At 45.3% G+C, this 17500-nt stretch overlaps 2 protein-coding genes across 6 annotated transcripts in view; one reads left to right on the forward strand and one right to left on the reverse strand.

The window, feature by feature from the left end:
* Positions 1-6608, forward strand: part of LOC143141046 (inactive phospholipase C-like protein 2) — a 14638-nt gene extending 8030 nt beyond the window's left edge. Inside the window, exons 2-7 of one of the 2 annotated variants that reach the window (XM_076302277.1) lie at positions 1-1159; positions 1363-1722; positions 2760-2963; positions 4939-5014; positions 5418-5527; positions 5785-6608. The exon at positions 1-1159 is cut by the window's left edge and continues 1103 nt beyond it. In XM_076302277.1, the coding sequence (XP_076158392.1) occupies positions 1-1159; positions 1363-1722; positions 2760-2963; positions 4939-5014; positions 5418-5527; positions 5785-5946 (2071 nt within the window). In that variant the 3' untranslated portion in view covers positions 5947-6608. Of the gene's footprint in view, positions 1160-1362; positions 1723-2194; positions 2964-4938; positions 5015-5417; positions 5528-5784 lie in introns of those variants that run through there. The other variant, XM_076302278.1, reaches the window with a different exon arrangement.
* A 1672-nt stretch (positions 6609-8280) lies between these two features.
* tbc1d5 (TBC1 domain family, member 5) overlaps positions 8281-17500 on the reverse strand; it is a 22890-nt gene continuing 13670 nt past the window's right edge. The window contains exons 17-22 of one of the 4 annotated variants that reach the window (XM_076302280.1): positions 17403-17462; positions 14926-15134; positions 14447-14543; positions 14261-14340; positions 13208-13456; positions 8281-9444 (exon numbers count right to left, since the gene is read on the reverse strand). In XM_076302280.1, the coding sequence (XP_076158395.1) occupies positions 9205-9444; positions 13208-13456; positions 14261-14340; positions 14447-14543; positions 14926-15134; positions 17403-17462 (935 nt within the window). In that variant the 3' untranslated portion in view covers positions 8281-9204. Of the gene's footprint in view, positions 9445-13207; positions 13457-14260; positions 14341-14446; positions 14544-14886; positions 15135-17402; positions 17463-17500 lie in introns of all 4 variants that reach the window. The other 3 variants (XM_076302279.1, XM_076302282.1, XM_076302281.1) reach the window with 3 other exon arrangements.

Raw genomic sequence — 17500 nt, forward strand, 5'->3', positions numbered from 1 at the left:
GAGCCGCCCACTGCCCCACTACTACATCAGCTCCTCGCACAACACGCACGTCACGGAGGCCCAGGTGCCGGCGGTCAGCGGCATCGGCGGCTACGAGCGGGCGCTGCGGCTGGGCTGCCGCTGCCTGGAGCTGGACGTGTGGGAGGGTCCGCACGGCCGCCCGGCGGTCAGCAAGGGCCACACGCACTCCGCCATACACACGCACGCGCCGCCGCTGGCCTTCCGCGAGGTGGTGCAGACGGTGGCGAAGATGGCGTTCCTGACGTCCGAGTATCCGCTCATCCTGTGCCTGGAGAACCACTGCTCCGTTGCGCAGCAAAGGATCATGGTCCGCGATCTGCAGGAGGCCTTCGGCGAGCGGCTGCACAGGGGGTTACTTGGCAACGAGGACGGGTGCCTTCCGTCGCCGCATGACCTCAGGGGCAAGGTCTTGTTGCTAGGCAACAGGCCTTTCCCAGAGCCACAGCACGGCGAGGCGGAGGAGATTACCCAGAAGGCCGCAGGGGCCGGGGGGACGTCATCGTTGTCGTCGCGGCGCGTCCCACTCTGTCCGGAGCTCTCGGCGCTGATCGCGCTGTGCCACGCCGACCCGCCCCCCAACAACGAGTTCCCATCGTCCCCAGCCCCGTCCTGCGTGGTCACGTGCTTCCGGGAGGCCCTGGCCAGCCGGCACGCGGCCGAACGCGGCGCAGAGCTGGTGGAGCTGACCAAGCGGCGTCTCCTGCGCGTGCGGCCGAGCCTCATGCGCGTGGACTCCAGCAACCCCGACCCGCTGGCCTTCTGGAAGGCCGGCCTGCAGATGGTGGCGCTCAACGTCCAGACGGACGGCACCATGCTGAACCTCCACCGCGGCTGGTTCCAGCGCAACGGTGCCTGCGGCTACACCCTGCGTCCGGCCATCATGCGCCAGCAGGTGGCGTACTTCAGTGCCAACGAGCGCGGCGCCCTGCCCGGGGTGCCCCCCCAGACGCTGCACCTGCGGGTCATCAGCGGCCGCTGCCTGCCCAAGCCGCGCGGGGGAGGGGCCAAGGGTGACGTGCTGGACCCGTACGTCACGGTGGCCATCCACGGAATACCCGCGGACTGCGCTGAGCGACGCACAAACACCGTACCGCAGAACGGAGAGAGTCCTGTGTTTGACCAGAGCTTCCAGTTTCAGGTGAGGAGGAACAAACACACACATACACACACACACACACACACACACACACACACACACACTGTGCCGCAGGGAGAGAGCCCCATGTTTGACAAGAGCTTCCAGTTTCAGGTGAACACATATAAACACACACACACACACACACACACACACACACACACACACACACACACACAGATATAACTGCATGTATTCTGGCCCAGGTGAACCTGCCTGAGTTGGCTCTGCTGCGCTTCGTGGTGCTGGACGACTTCTCCATCGGCGACGACTTCATCGGCCAGTACACCCTCCCGCTGGACTGCGTCCAGTCCGGCTTCCGGCACGTTCCGCTGCTCTCGGCCGAGGGCGAGGAGCTCCCGCACGCGCGGCTGCTGGTGCACGTGGCCATGACGGAGCGGCGTGGCGGGGGCAAGGCCCACAAGCGCGGCCTGTCCGTCAGGAAGGGCTGGCGGAGCCGCCACTACACGCAGCTGCAGGAGCTGGGCCTCAGGGCCCTGGACGACGTCTTCAAGAATGCTGCCCAGCCGCTGAGAGACGCCACCGACCTGCGGGAGAACATGCAGGTAGGGGAACCGAACCGTACCGGCCAAAGGACACTGGAAAACCTAATCAACATGAATAATATTTAGCTCAGTTATGAAATATTAGCAAAACATTAATTTTATCATTAATCCTTATACTATTAATTTGATCATTATTCCTTATACTATTAATTTGATCATGAATCCTTATACTATATTTCATACATGCAGGTAGGGGAACGGGAAACTGCCAAGAGACACTGGAAGACTTATTCAATAACATTAATAATATATATAGCATTATTATATAGCATAAACAAAACATGCATTTCATCATAGCTTTTTAAACTCTATATTTAATCCATGCGGTGGGGAAGGGGAACCTGTCAAGAGGTGCAGAAAGACTCCAAGTACACCAACACTGACACATTATTATATAGTATACATAAAAAAACATGCACCTCTTCATATATCTTTACATACTGTAACTGTATATTAAAAACATGCCACACAGGTAGGAGAACCTGTGAGAACACTGATCAGACTGTCAGGAGGCTCAGAAAGACACCAAGTAAACAAACATTGCTACATTAATGTGTGAACAAAACATGCAATTTGTCCTGGATCTTCATATGAAAGTGAAATGAGGCAAGGCCAGTCATCAAACAGGCCGAGTGGATGGGATTAAAAGCCTGACTTTTCAGGGAACGTACTTCATCAGACGTCTTTATTTATAGGCCATTAAAGGCCATTTATAGGCCACTCACATTCATAGCTCATTACCCACTTCTGTCTATTTTAAGCGTGGACATTGTGTTAAGGGGCTCCACAGTCAGAGCCTGACTTATATTACACACTAGCCTCCTGTCTGACAGCTTTAACAATGCTAATAGCTTGTAGCTTATTTTGTTGGAGTGATGGCTGACTGAAGCATGAAACATGTAAACTCACCTGTATATGAAAGTATAATTTATGAGTGATTGGTTTTAATCTTACAAACAGGGTCATTGCATGTGTATGTGTATGTTGTGTGTGTGTATATGTGTGTGTGTGTGTGTGTGTTTGTGTTTATCTGACAGGAGTCTTTGGAGGCCTTTAAGGAGATGTGTGGTGTGTCTGTGCTGGCTAACATCACTCAGTGTGTGCTGACCTTGGGGTCAAGGGTCACAGGGTCAGAGGAAGCGCCCTTGCTGCTGTTTGACCTCAGCCAGCCGTACCCCACCATGCACCAACAGGGGGCGCTGCCAGACGCCTTGCGCAAGATCACCACTGTTTACCACACGGTCAGTCTGTGTGTGTGTGTGTCTGTTTACCACACGGTCAGTGTGTGTGTGTGTGTCTGTTTACCAAACGGTCTGTGTGTGTGTGTGTGTGTGTCTGTTTACCACACGGTCTGTGTGTGTGTGTGTTTTACTCACGGCCTGTCAGTGTTTGTGTGTGTGAGTTGTGTGTGTGTGTGTGTGTGTGTGTCTGTTTACCACATGGTCAGTGTCTGTGTGTGTGTGTCTGTGTGTTTGTTTGTGTGTGTGTGTGTGTGTGTTTACCACACGGTCTGTGTATGTGTGTGTGTGTTTTTACCACATGGTAAGTGTGTGTTTGTGTGTGTGTGTGTGTGTGTGTGTTTTTACCACATGGAAAGTGTGTGTTTGTGTGTGTGTGTGTGTGTGTTTACCACATGGTAAGTGTGTGTTTGTGTGTGTGTGTGTGTGTTTGTGTGTTTTTACCACATGGTAAGTGTGTGTTTGTGTGTGCATATGTTTGCACTCCCAGGCGCACTACACAAGCACACATGCAACATCATCTGATTCACTGCCTCTCCTCTCTGTCTGTCTGTCTGCATACAGTATGTGTGTACATCTCTCTGTCTGTCTGTCTGCATACAGTATGTGTGTACATCTCTCTGTCTGTCTGTCTGCATACAGTATGTGTGTACATCTCTCTGTCTGTCTGTCTGCATACAGTATGTGTGTACATCTCTCTGTCTGTCTGTCAGTGTATATACAGTATGTGTGTACATCTCTCTGTCTGTCTGTCTGCATACAGTATGTGTGTACATCTCTCTGTCTGTCTGTCTGCATACAGTATGTGTGTACATCTCTCTGTCTGTCTGTCAGTGTATATACAGTATGTGTGTACATCTCTCTGTCTGTCTGTCTGCATACAGTATGTGTGTACATCTCTCTGTCTGTCTGTCTGCATACAGTATGTGTGTACATCTCTCTGTCTGTCTGTCAGTGTATATACAGTATGTGTGTACATCTCTCTGTCTGTCTGTCTGCATACAGTATGTGTGTACATCTCTCTGTCTGTCTGTCAGTGTATATACAGTATGTGTGTACATCTCTCTGTCTGTCTGTCAGTGTATATACAGTATGTGTGTACATCTCTCTGTCTGTCTGTCTGCATACAGTATGTGTGTACATCTCTCTGTCTGTCTGTCTGCATACAGTATGTGTGTACATCTCTCTGTCTGTCTGTCAGTGTATATACAGTATGTGTGTACATCTCTCTGTCTGTCTGTCTGCATACAGTATTTGTGTACATCTCTCTGTCTGTCTGTCTGCATACAGTATGTGTGTACATCTCTCTGTCTGTCTGTCTGCATACAGTATGTGTGTACATCTCTCTGTCTGTCTGTCTGCATACAGTATGTGTGTACATCTCTCTGTCTGTCTGTCAGTGTATATACAGTATCTGTGTACATCTCTCTGTTTGTCTGTCTGCATAATGTACATCTCTCTGTCTGTCAGTCTATCTGTCTGTTTTTATTGGGTCTGTCTCTTTATGTCGTGGCAATGATTGAACATCTTTGTTGTTCTGCTTTGATACTTAATTACTTAGACTTACAGTGTTTAGGTCTTGGTCCTTGTGTGTGTGTGTGTGTGTGTGTGTGTGTGTGTGTGTGTGTGTGTGTGTGTGTGTGTGTGTGTGTGTGTGTGTGTGTGTGTGTGTGTGTGTGTGTGTGTGTGTCAGGTCAGTGTAAGTGTGTGTGAGAGAGAGGTAGAATAGGGGGAAGAGGTAACAATGTGTAGAAAGCCCTACATTTCATTTCTGTTTATGCTACTAGAGAATGTAAGCCTATTTTAAGCAACATGTTCACATACACACACACATTGTTTATTTTACAGGGTCAAGTGCTTTAGGTTACATGGAAACTTTGTGTGTGTGTGTGTGTGTGTGTGTGTGCGCCTGTGAATTCAGCTTTCAGCTTTTATTTTGGTTGAACTGAGAGTTCAGCTTTGAATGTGTAACTTGCAGATGATGCAGGCAAGTAAAGCAGTTATGGAAGAATCAGAAGGAGTCCACAGCAAGATCCTCCAGACACACCACAGAGGTAAGAGAGAGAAGGGGAGAGAGAAGTGCAGTACAAACATGCGCAGTATGGAGAGTCTACACACCATGTTTGGAGGGGAAATGGCACTGCATATCACCAGCAGGATTGGCCGGCCATTATTGTATATGCTTTCAATTTACTGTTTGATACAAATATGTGTACAAAATTGTTCACACCATGGTTCGAACTAAAGATTTAAAAGCAGAGTGAAGTGCTCCAGAATCTTTGGTTCTAACTGTAACTGTGCAATGGGGTGTGTTCTGTGAAGATGTGGTGTGTGTGTGTGATGTTGATAGGTGTGTTCTGTGTGGATGTGAGTGTGTGATGTTGAAAGGTGTGTTCTGTGTTGATGTGTGTGTGTGATGTTGATAGGTGTGTTCTTTGGGTTTGTGTGTATCCTCAGCAATGGAGTTCCATGAGCATCTCCAGACGTTAGCTGGGAAGGAGGGGATTAAAGGCCGGAAGCTCAACAGAGCAGTGGAGAGTTTCTCCTGGAATATCACCATACTGAAGGTAGCTAGACACACACACACGCACACACACCCACGCACCCTGGGGTTCAGCTTTTAATGGGCTGCTTTTACTTGTTGTTGGTTTCCTTTTTGCTGATAATAAAAGAAACTTACAAGTCAAGTCTCTCTCTCTCTCACACACACATTTTCTCTCTCTCTCTGTGTCTCTCTCACACACACACACAAACTCTCTCTCTATCACACACACACACACACACACACACACACACACACATTCTCACTCTCTCTCTCTCCCAGGGCCAGGCTGACTTGCTGAAGCATGAGAAGGCTGAGGTTCAGGAGCTTCTGAAGCAGCTCAACTGCGCAGCCCAAACTGCTAACCTGAGCCTCAGCCCAAACACAGTCAAAGAAAGAAGAGCTAATCAGGACTCATCTGACGGAGGGTTGGATGTGTGGTAGCCAATCAGAACACAGCATCAGCACTAGAAGCTTGTGCTAGCATTAGCGCAAGCACAGAGTGACTAGATAGTCCATTTTTCAATCTTAGACTGAGGGACATCATGCTGAATCACAGAGACTATACCAAATTCTCCTATTATAATATATTATGCATTTTTAAATAAGTCAATATGTTATTTGGCAAGTGTAAGGATGTTAATGTCACAAACAGGAAATATGTGTGCACGAAAACTATGAATGTGGGAGATATGTTTACATAGATGCTCAGTTTTAGCTTTGGTTCTAAGTGCGCGCACACACACACACACAAAAGAGTATCATATGAGTGAGCCTGATTGACTGGATTTCAGCTTGTATGGGAGAATATATTTTTTATAGTGTATTTTTAAGTTGTAACGTGACTTAGAAACTGATCTGTATAAAATATCCATCTAAACGATTTTTATACCGTTATATTATTACATTCATGAAGATGCAGTATTTGCAGACTGACATTAAAACTGAAAGATTATGACTTTTAAAATGTCAGTTGCCAACCTCGTCTAAGGTCGTTTATGGTTTGTGGCTCCAAGTCCATATTCTGGATCCATTGTCTTGTGTTGTCCGTATGTAGTTTTTAAAAATATCTACCTAATGTAAATAAATGGTTCATTTCTTACATATGTTTGGTGTGTGCTAACTGCAGCAAAGAGGTGGGGAAGGTGAATTTACATGGGCAAAGTGCAACATCTCAAGTCTAAAGCTTGCTTAATAACTATGCAAAATGTATTTGCAAATTCAATACCATGAGAAAGATCCTAAGCACAAACAGTGGTGGGTCAGCTAGAAGCAGTCTCACATCACCTGATGCCGTTAGTTCATGCACGACAACTCTGCTCATGGACTGCACTTTGCACAGCATTTACATTAGGGTCTTATATGAAGGAAAAACTATGAGGACAGCTCAGTAGCCTACATGATTCAGCCCCTTCAAGCCCAGTGGGGCTGGAGCCTGATGGGTTCTCCTCCACATATGACATTTGCTAAGTGAGATTCACACTAAAGATCCCCAAAAATCTCAAAAGTCGCAACTTTTTGTGACTTTTCGTTTGCATGTCTGCTAGTGATGTCCACAACCTGTACAGTGTGTAACACTGTTCTTATGATATCCTACTTACATTGTGATCAACTTTTTCAACAACTCCCCTGGCTTGATTTGATGTGACAGTATCAGTAAAGAGTGCCAAATGGTTTACTAGGCCCGAGTGGGTGGTGGTAGCGTAGTAGTGTCGTGGCTAAGGAGCTGTAGCCTGAAAAGGTTGTGGGTTCGATTCCAGGCTTCCACCGTCGTGCCCTTGAGCATGTCACTCAGGAGAGAATAGCCTTTGTAATATAACTGACATATGTAAGTGGCTTTGGATAAGAGTGTCTGCTAGATGAACAAATGTAAATGCAGTGGTGGCTTAGGAGGAGGGAGAGGAGCTGTGCAGTCGCCAGAGGGTCCAACCCAACTCCTCCTGACCTTGGCAAAGTGTCCTTAAGCAAAACACTGAACCCTGGCCTGAACTGCTCTTGATGGGCTGGTGGGTGCCATGCTTGTCTGCCTCTGCTATCAGTGTGTGTGTGAATACGAGGCATTACTCTGTAAAGCGCATTGAGTGCTTGGAGAAGAAAAGTACTATATGGAGTAAATACAGTGCATTTACCATAAAGACCTATAACCAGTCTTGATTTTAGCGGTTTACCTAGAAAAACTAAGAGAGTTCTTCCTTCCCAGCATGCACTTTTACAGAAGTTTCCAACAGACACAAGGGGAGTGACAAGTGATGATGAAGAAGGTCAAGCACGTAGCTTCTTCAGCCTATTGGATCAACCTATTCTCATTTGCATGTATTCATTTAGGTGACACTTTTACCCAGAGCAACCTACATGTCAAGAAGTCAGGTATTGAACTCACAACTGTTCAAGCTACTGCATGGTAGCCCAGCCCCTTAACCACCACACTAGCACCATCCCAAATCTCAACAGGATCTACACACTCAAAGCACCTCCTCGCCCCAAGGACAGAGTGCATCCAACACTAGGCACAGCTATGAATAATGGGATACATTATGGGATTTTCGTCACATTACTCATTTAACCAACACTTTACCGAAATATGGACTAGGAAGACCAATGCATCTGCAAGCTCATGGTACTGAACAGGTGATGTGAGACTACTCTTCACAACGAGCAGACAAGGGAATGAAGAAACACACACACAGCTGGTCAATCTTTAACATACAGATCCAAGGTGTAGTGATAGGGGTAGAGGTAGGTAAGTGTGTGTGTGTGTATAGCCATCATGACACCAGCTGTAGGTATGAGCCTTTATTGATCTGTATTTGATAAGATTCCAGCACAGGGAAGGGGAGTGTGTGTGTGTGGGGGGGGGGGGGGGTTATGTAATTTCCCCAAATTGGCGAAGACATGGTAACCATGGTAACAACAGGAATCGATAGGACAGTAACTCAGGACAAGAAGGTAAATGACATCTACATAAAATGTAAAAAAGAAGTCATATTATCAACAACAAAAAAAATACAATGAAAAAAAAATGTGCTGAGTTTTTAAATAATTAAATATTTTTTTCTGGATGGTAATCAAAAAGTTAAAAACCTTTATTTAAAAAAAAAAGTAACAATAACAAAACAAAACAAAACAAAATGATCACAGATCTAAGTATCATCCAGGCACTGAGCCAATCACAATGGGTGGGGTGTGTGTGTGTGTGTGTGTGTGTGTGTGTGTGTGTGTGTGTGTGTGTGTGTGTGTGTGTGTAGGACAATGTTGAAGGAGACAAGGGGCTGATGGCATATCTATGTATATACTGAATTAGCATCGGAATGAAGACTCCTTCAACCGACAGATAAACATTTAATTACAGTCGTACAATTATTTATAGCGAGCTAGAGAGAGAGAAAAGGGGAGGGAGGGAGGAATAGGAGGAGAGAAGAGAGGAGAGGATGTTAGACGCGTCTACAGAGCATTGGAATAAAGCGTACTGCCCATAGACAGAGTGGAGCAGCTTTTTGTTCACTCGCACAGCAGCAGCACCTAGTGGCCAGAGAGGGAAACGCGCTGTTCTGCTCTGCTCCATTCTGAGGACAGGACAGGGGACTGGGCTTATGGTACAGTATATGATACAGACAGGGCCGCATCCCAGACAGCAGCCGGCGGTGGCACAGCTCTGAGCCAGATCAGGGCCAGATCTGGCTGCTGCCTGGGCAGGTTCAGAGGTTAGAGGTCGGCAGGGTTGACGATGGTGAAGTCGGAGTCTTTGCTGTTGGTGCTGCCCTCCTCTGGGCTGGACGACCCTGAAGTGGTTAAGGTCAGGGGGTCATGGAAGGGGGGCTTGACGGGTGTGGGCTGAGCCTCGGCCGGAGGAAGCTCCCCCTCGCCCTCGCGGTCAGCATCACCGTCGCCCTCGCCGTCCTGGGAAACCAGGATGTAGTCGTCCCAGTTACGACTCTCTGGAGCCTGTGGACACAACAGCCACAGAGTGTGTGTGAGAGAGTTTCACATAATTGGGGCCTGCCAATACATGTGGCTATGTGTAAGACTGGGTGTGAGTGTGTGTATGTTGATATGTAAAAATGTGTATGAAAAAAATATGTACTTATACATATGAGCACGTATACCGTAAAACTCCAAATAATAGCCCGGGCTTTTATTTTCCCAAATCACCAAACTGCACCGGCTAGTATTAGAGACAGGCGTCTATATGAGACAGGCCTTTAATTCCCTTTACACAAAACTTTTCCTCTGCAAAGATGGAAAATATTATCGAATTAATTATTTCAAACACACTGAATGTCTACCTATATGACTAGGCTATCTGATGACAATTACGGATCATCATTCATTGAGTGAGATACAGTAAGATCCAAATAGTGGGGATAGCCAGAACAGATGAAACACGTTTTAATTAAACGTAATCTACGAAGAGATCGTATCACACTGAAAGCTCATATTTTGTCACTAGCAAATAGCCTATATCGGTCCTTTGTCAAATACAGTTATCAGCCCTGACCAAAACCGTTCAGGAATTATTTATGCAAAAGTGGAACGTGCTTAATGTTTTAATTCTCCCTCCTTTTCGGCACGAATGAAACAGCATGAGAGAGCATGAACCATATTGTTTCTCCCGTTTTGTATTTGCCAAATTTGACAACAGTCTACATTCAAATCATAGCCTACTTCCAGGCGTGCGGGAACATATTTTTGACCAGGGGTGCTGAATAACAAAATAATCATGGATGTCCGACGATTTCTCCCCCAGCATATGATTTGAATTTAGACAGCTAAATACGCCATTTCACTGCTGTGTATGAGTAGGTCTAAGAGTGAGAAGTTTTATAATGCCCTGGGCAGCCACATTCCACTGCAACTATGCGCAGCACTTGCCACTCTGACTCATCAATAAAAACTGTGCGCGCACACACCAGTCCCATAGAAGCACACTTGACTTTACATCATTAACCTATTTCAATAGGTTATACCCCACTAACACAAAACGTTAAGGGAATGTTCGGGAACGTCAGTGTATGGTTCCCTAAAGGTTAGTTCGAACCAAACCAAAAACTAACGGTTAGGGAACGTTCCCTAAGGGTTCTAACGTTCCCTAAACGTTAAGGGAACCAACCAACTAAAACGTTCTCCTGTGGTTGCACAGTACCTTCACACAACGTTCCCGTTTGGTTGTCTTTGGTTGTTTTTTGGTTGTTCTGAGTGCGGTTTTGAAATGTTTATTTAAATAGGCTCCATTTCAGTTTTTGAAGTAATATACAAAATGTTTGCAGTCACTTGATTTAGATCCACTCAAATGATTGGTCTTATAAAATCTAAGTAAGGTAAACATTGTATCAAGATAATATTTATTTTAGGCTAATATCCATTTTACTAAATAAAAAATATATACTTTTGTGCTTTTTTTTACCGTATTAGGTGAATGAACTTTAAACAAGAATCTATCAATAGAACACTTTTCACAACTAAGAAAATTCACTTTTTACATTTCACAATTCACTTCAGTTCAATCAGACAGGCTCTCCCTTACACGTAGGCCTACCCCCACGCCAGTAGGGGGAAGACAGCGCCTCTGTTTTCAGGTGATCGATTGAAGTCTTGTCCTGACTTCCGTAAACGGGCTCTGTTTGAATTCCGTGATTCTTGAACACCGCTGGAAGAAGTCTTGGAATGGATTACACTCGTCTCGAATTCGATCTCACGAAAGTAAGTGAAATATGTTACAGTTTCATGATGTAGACCTAGTGGTTGTAATGCAAGGGTTTGAGGTTTAACCTTAAGTCCTTTCACTTGTAGGGCTTTGTTATATTCCGATTCTGCCAAGTTTGTAATTTACCAGAGCACATTGTTTGTTCACATATGAAAGTATATAATGTATTTAACAACTAAAACTAACACCATCCATTTTTCCATAGCAATAAGGACAACCATTACCGCATGGCACAGCGAATGGACGCATTTGAGGAGAAGATGGATGAGCTGCTCATGCTCTTAAGGAGCTCCCAGTCACCTCCCTCTGCTCCAGTCGATGACATATTGCTGTCGTCCTGCTCGACAGTCACTGAGCTGCAGGAGAGGAGGAACAAAATGCCCTCCCTCCAGGACTTGTACTCTGGGACCTAAGCGGGCAGAGACCATCACCAAAGACTCCACATATCCTGCACACACACTCTTTAACTTCCTCCCCTCTGGCAGGCGCTACAGATCCCTGCACACAAAAACAACCAGACACAAGAACAACTCTTTTCCCACTGCCGTCACTCTCCTGAACTGCAGATAAGTGGGGTCATCCCCACTTTGACCGTTCACCTGCACATTACATACTTTATCATTCCAATATGTGTCTTGCACATTACATTTGCACTACTACTTTGCACTCTACATCACACTCCATGTGTACTTATATTGGTATTATGTCTTATTTGTATAGTTGTTTTGTATATTGTGTTGGTATCTGCCACAATGTATATTGTTGTCTATTGTACAGTTTGTCTGTCTATTTGTTGAATGTATAGAGCACCTACCAAAGTCAAATTCCTTGTGTTAGTATACTTGGGTAACATGGAGTCTGATGTTTATATATATTTTTAGACCTTTTATATATTTTTGTATTTTGATTATTTTATATTAAAGTTATAAAAAAGTTATAGGGGAAGGTTCCCTAAAGGTTGCAACGTTTAGGGAAGGGAACGTTCCCTAAATGTTGCTACGTTTAGGGAACGTTATGGGAACATTCAGCAAACTTTCCATGGGAACCAAAACTTACTCAAAAACTAACCTTCGGGAACGTTTGGGAACCAAAAACCAACGTTCCCGAAACCAATTGTTAGCTGGGTATAGCCAGAGAATGTCCGTAGACGGGCTCTGATATAGCCTAGTCTAAGGTATATTCCTTTTCTGACTTCTTTCTCTTTATCGCCATGGCATTTAGAATAAAGAATAACGTTCGCGAACCGTTCTGGTTTTGTTGCTAGCATAAAAACAAGCTTACCATCGGCCTATCCGCAAATTTTAAACACAAGGGATGAATTGAACGATGACGAAGTCGGACATATAGGCATAGTTCATATTGGAAAAAAAGTTATACAATTTGGAACTCTAGCTTTTTCCCACCGCAGTCTTTTACTGCCAACTAATCATAACGTGCGCAGTCTGCGCCATACTTAAGCCCAAATCACACCCAAGATTCGCAACGAGATGAGCAGCAACTTGATGCAACATTCTAAAACCTTGCAACTGTGACCAGACATGTGAATGCTTTGCAACGGCTTGTAACGACGTGCAACATCTAATTCACACTGCTGTAACCTCCTTTCTGTAACGGTTTTGTGTCATTGCGAATCTTTAAACAGACGATCTGACGGGTTTTAGAAGATTAAATACAACCTGAAACTAAAAAACAGACCAGGCCTCTACTGGAGACCGGCCTTTAACCCAAACCTGTAGCCACGCCAGGCGTTTAAAAGAGACAGGCGTCTCTTAGAGACTCTGCGATTATTTGAAGTTTTACGGTAAGTATATGAAAATATGTGTGTGTGACAGAGATATAGTCAGAGTTTGTCTGCCTGTATATATGTGATATTCTGAGTGACTATTTACGTGAGTGTGTGTGTATGTGTGTGTGTGTAAATGTTACCTACTGTTGGGGTATGGTTGAAGGTGTCCGTGTGTGTGTGTGTGTCCGTGTGTGTGTGTGTGTGTGTGTAAATGTTACCTGTTGTTGGGGTATCGTTGGAGGTGTTCCCCTTTCAGCGTCTGTGAGCTGGCGAGTTTCCAGTTCCTGCTCCATTGGCTTCTGCTGAGGTGCGTGAGGGGTGTGAGTGTGTGTGTGAGTGTGTGTGTGTGTGTGTGCGTGGGCACCAGTGGAGCAGTAGTGATCATCTGCAATGGTGATTTCCTCATTCTCCTCTGCCTCCAGCTGACTCTGGTTGAAGCGCAGCGCCCCCTTGAGGATATCCTTTATCTACACACACCACACACACACACAACCATACAGATACACACACAACCAGTGGTGGGTAGAGTACTGAAAATCTATACTCAAGTAAAAGTACAATTACTCCCTTCAAAAATTACTTGAGTAGAAGTAAATATTCCCATCTGAGAAATCTACTCAAATAAAAGTGAAAAAGTACTTTGTTACAAAGTGTCCTTTACACCTGTTTGCTTTTCTCCTCCTCTGTAGGCTAATCATATAGGCAACCATATTTTAACAGCCCAATTCAAATATATTTAAAATACTTTAATATTATTTGACACACTTCTGTAGGCTATCTTGTCATAGTCAGAATAAGTATTAAAGGGATATTCCACCATTTGGGGAATTACACTCATTTTCCACCTCCCCTTGAGTTCCATGAAAATGAGTGTAATTCCCCAAATGGTGGAATATCCCTTTAATCCACTGAATAAGTAAGAGCAGAAGTACAATTTTGAAAAAGGAATATGGAAAATTGCCGTTCCTCGAAACTTTTACTCATGACGCGTTACTTGTAACACACAGAAAGAGCAACAACATACAGAGTGTGTGTGTGTGTGTGTGTGTGTGTGTGTGTGTGTGTGTGTGTGTGTCTGTGTGTGTGTGTGTGTGTCTGTGTGTGTGTGTGTGAGTGTGTGTGTGTGTGTGTGTGTGTGTCTGTCTGTGTTTGAGTGTGTGTGTGTGTGTCTGTGTTTGAGTGTGTGTGTGTGTGTGTCTGTGTTTGAGTGTGTGTGTGTCTGTGTCTGTGTGTGTGTCTGTGTGTGTGTGTGTGTGTCTGTGTGATTCTACCTGCTTTAGTCCAGCCAGTGACACCAAAACCTCATCCTCTTTCTGCAGATGCTCCTGCAAAATCACTTCCTGGATTTTGCCTGTCGACAAAAAACATATTCAATATGTCACTGACATTATTATCAGCAAGGTGCATTATGATTGGCTGCTTGTCCAGTGAGGTGCATGATTGGTTAGTGTGCTCACCGATGTGCACATTCATCATCTTGGCACAGTATTTGCTCATGGCCTCCAGGTCATTAATCTGACCCTGCAGTAATGACACCTGGTTCTCCAGCTCCTCCTGTGATGCACACACACACACACACACACACACACACACACACACACAGAAAGATAAAGATACGTGCACACAGACATGATTCCAATCAATATTGTCAACTGTCTAATGGTAGGCCACCCATCAATGTAATGTACACATGTATGTCTCTATACAATGACAAAGACCAAGATAATATAGAGAGAAACTATAGAAGAGATAGCTAACACACAAACACACACACACACACACACACACACACACACACACACACACACACACACACACACACACACACACACACACACACACACACACACACACACACACACACACACACACACACACACACACGTGCTTAACTGACCGTATCCCTCTTGCCCACACACAGCTGTGGTTGACTGACCGTATCCCTCTTGCCCATAGTCTTGCTGTGGGATCGCGAGCGGCTGATGTTGAAGAACGAGTCCTTCTTAGTGGCCGAGAGGGGAGGAGACGACATGCTGGAGTCCCGCCCCCTGGATGCAGGAAGGGGCGGGGACGACATTACATGGTCACGCCCACTAGACAGACTCTCAATACTGGGGGAGGAGCTAACTGTTCTGGAGGAGTAGCCTGATGGAGAGAAAAGGAGGGAGAGATGGAGGGAGAGAGAAAGGGAAGATAGAGAGAGAGAGGAGAGATGGAGGATAGAGAGGAGGGAGGATGGAGGGAGGGAGAGGAGGAGTAGAGGAGAGAGGGAAGATGGAGGGAGAGAAGGAGAGGAGAGAGAAAGACAGAGAGGGAGAGAAGGAGAGGAGAGAAAAGAGAGTCAGAGAGGGAAGATAAAGAGGACAGAATAGAGAGACAGAGACAAAGGAGGAGGAGAGGGGATGGTGTGAAAGAGAATGGAGAGAGAGAGAGAAAGAGAGAGAAGATGGAGGGAGAAAAAGAGAGGAGGGGAGAAAGGAGATGAGAGAAGAGAGAGAGGAGAGAGAGAAGGAGAGAGAGGAGAAGAGAGGAAGATGGGGAAAGGAAAGATGGAGGGAGAGGAGAGGGTAGAAAAGAGACAGAGCAAAGAGGAGAGAGAGAGAGAGACACACAAAGAGTGGCAGAGACAGAAAGTCACAGTAAAGTGAGATGAATGGAAGTAAAGAAGAATGATGCCAAGAGGGAAAAAGGGATAGAGAGGAAAAGAGGGAAAGAGAGGGAGCGATTAAAAGAGAGAGAGAGTAAAATAGAATGAAAGGGAGGGAGAGACATACCAAGAGGGAGAGAGTAATAGAGGGAGAGAGTGATAGAGAGGGAGTTAGGCTTTTAAATATTAGACATACTGTACATGTGACAAACAGAGCTAGTTATAAAAGAAAACATTCTGAAAGTGATTTTTAACAGTGATTTTCAAAAGTGCTTTTAAAAGAAGAAAGAATTTTCAAAAGTAACATTTTTAAAGTGATTTGTAGAGGTGATTCTTTAAGGATTCTGTGTGATCAGCGTGTAGTGGAAAGTGATTTTAGTTCAAACAGACTCTAAGTGATTAGCGTGTGTCCACTGAGAATGCATGGCAATAGCAGCAGGAGCAGAAGCCTCTGTCCAACACTGACAATGTAACACTGACAGTCTAAACTGACAGTCTACCACTGGCAGTCTAACACTGGCTGACTAACACTGGCAGTCTAACACTGGCTGACTAACACTGGCAGTCTAACACTGGCAGTCTAACACTGGCGGAGAGAAGGAGAGAGGAGACAGAGTGAAAATGGAGAGAGTGTCCAACACTGTCTGATTAACACTGCCAGTCTAACACTATCTGATTAACACTGCCAGTCTAACACTGACTGATTAACACTGTCAATGTACCACTAACAGTCTAACACTGGCTGATTAACACTGGCTGATTAACACTGGCTGATTAACATTGGCTGATTAACACTGCCAGTCTAACACTGTCTGATTAACACTGCCAGTCTAAAGCTGACTGATTAACACTGTCAATGTACCACTAAGTCTAACACTGGCTGACTTAAAGGAGAAGTTCGGTGTGAAATTGACCTTAGCTGTACTGAAAGATGTTGCCGAGTACTCACATGTGTCCAATAGGCACCTTCGCTCACCCCCTAGCATTCCAAATTACGCCGTTTTTAGCCGAGTAGCTGTGGGGGCATAGCGTAGCCTATGCAACTAAATCGCTATTTTTACACCATTAAAAAGGTTCCAAGTAACTCCACACTGCATTGGTAGACTTCTGAGGGTTTTGGAACCCTTTTAATTGTGTAAAAATAGTGATTTAGCTGCATAGGCTACGCTATGCCCCCCACAGCTACTTGGCTAAAAACGGCGTAATTCGGAATGCTAGGGGGTGAGCGAAGGTGCCTATTGGACACATGTAAGTACTCGGCAACATCTTTCAGTACAGCTAAGGTCAATTTCACACCGAACTTCTCCTTTAACACTGGCTGATTAACACTGCCAGTCTAACACTGACTGATTAACACTGACTGTCTAACACTGACTGATTAACACTGTCAATATACCACTAACAGTCTAACACTGACAGTCCAACAATGGCAGTCTAACAGTACAGCATAGAAAACACAGGAAGCAGAAGTCCAGGTGGCCATAGAGTGCTGTGTGTGTGTGTGTGTGTGTGTGTGTGATTCTTTCAACCCCACAAGCGTTGCAGACAGCAGCATAGCATGCCTCTTTAAGATGCATCACGTGTGCAAAAAACACCACACACACACACAAATGCATATCTGTAAATACAACAACATGCACTAACTACTCACACAAAGAAACAGGCAGAAATGTTTGGCGCACACCAGAAACAAACACAGAGGCATAAACACGCATGCGCTGGCACATCAGTGCAAATGCTGATGCGGTTGCCATGACAGCAGTTACCTGGGGTATCAGAAAGAATCTGGGCAGGGAGAGACACCTGAGACCCACTAGAGCCTACATCTGCAGGATGGAAGAGTCAGTACACACACAGTCAGTAC

This window comes from Alosa pseudoharengus, unplaced genomic scaffold, assembly GCF_046254945.1.
Source record: "Alosa pseudoharengus isolate Yale_2024_CS ecotype anadromous, Long Island Sound unplaced genomic scaffold, YU_APseudo_1.1 YU_APseudo_1.1_scf_23, whole genome shotgun sequence".
Taxonomy (NCBI): domain Eukaryota; kingdom Metazoa; phylum Chordata; class Actinopteri; order Clupeiformes; family Clupeidae; genus Alosa; species Alosa pseudoharengus.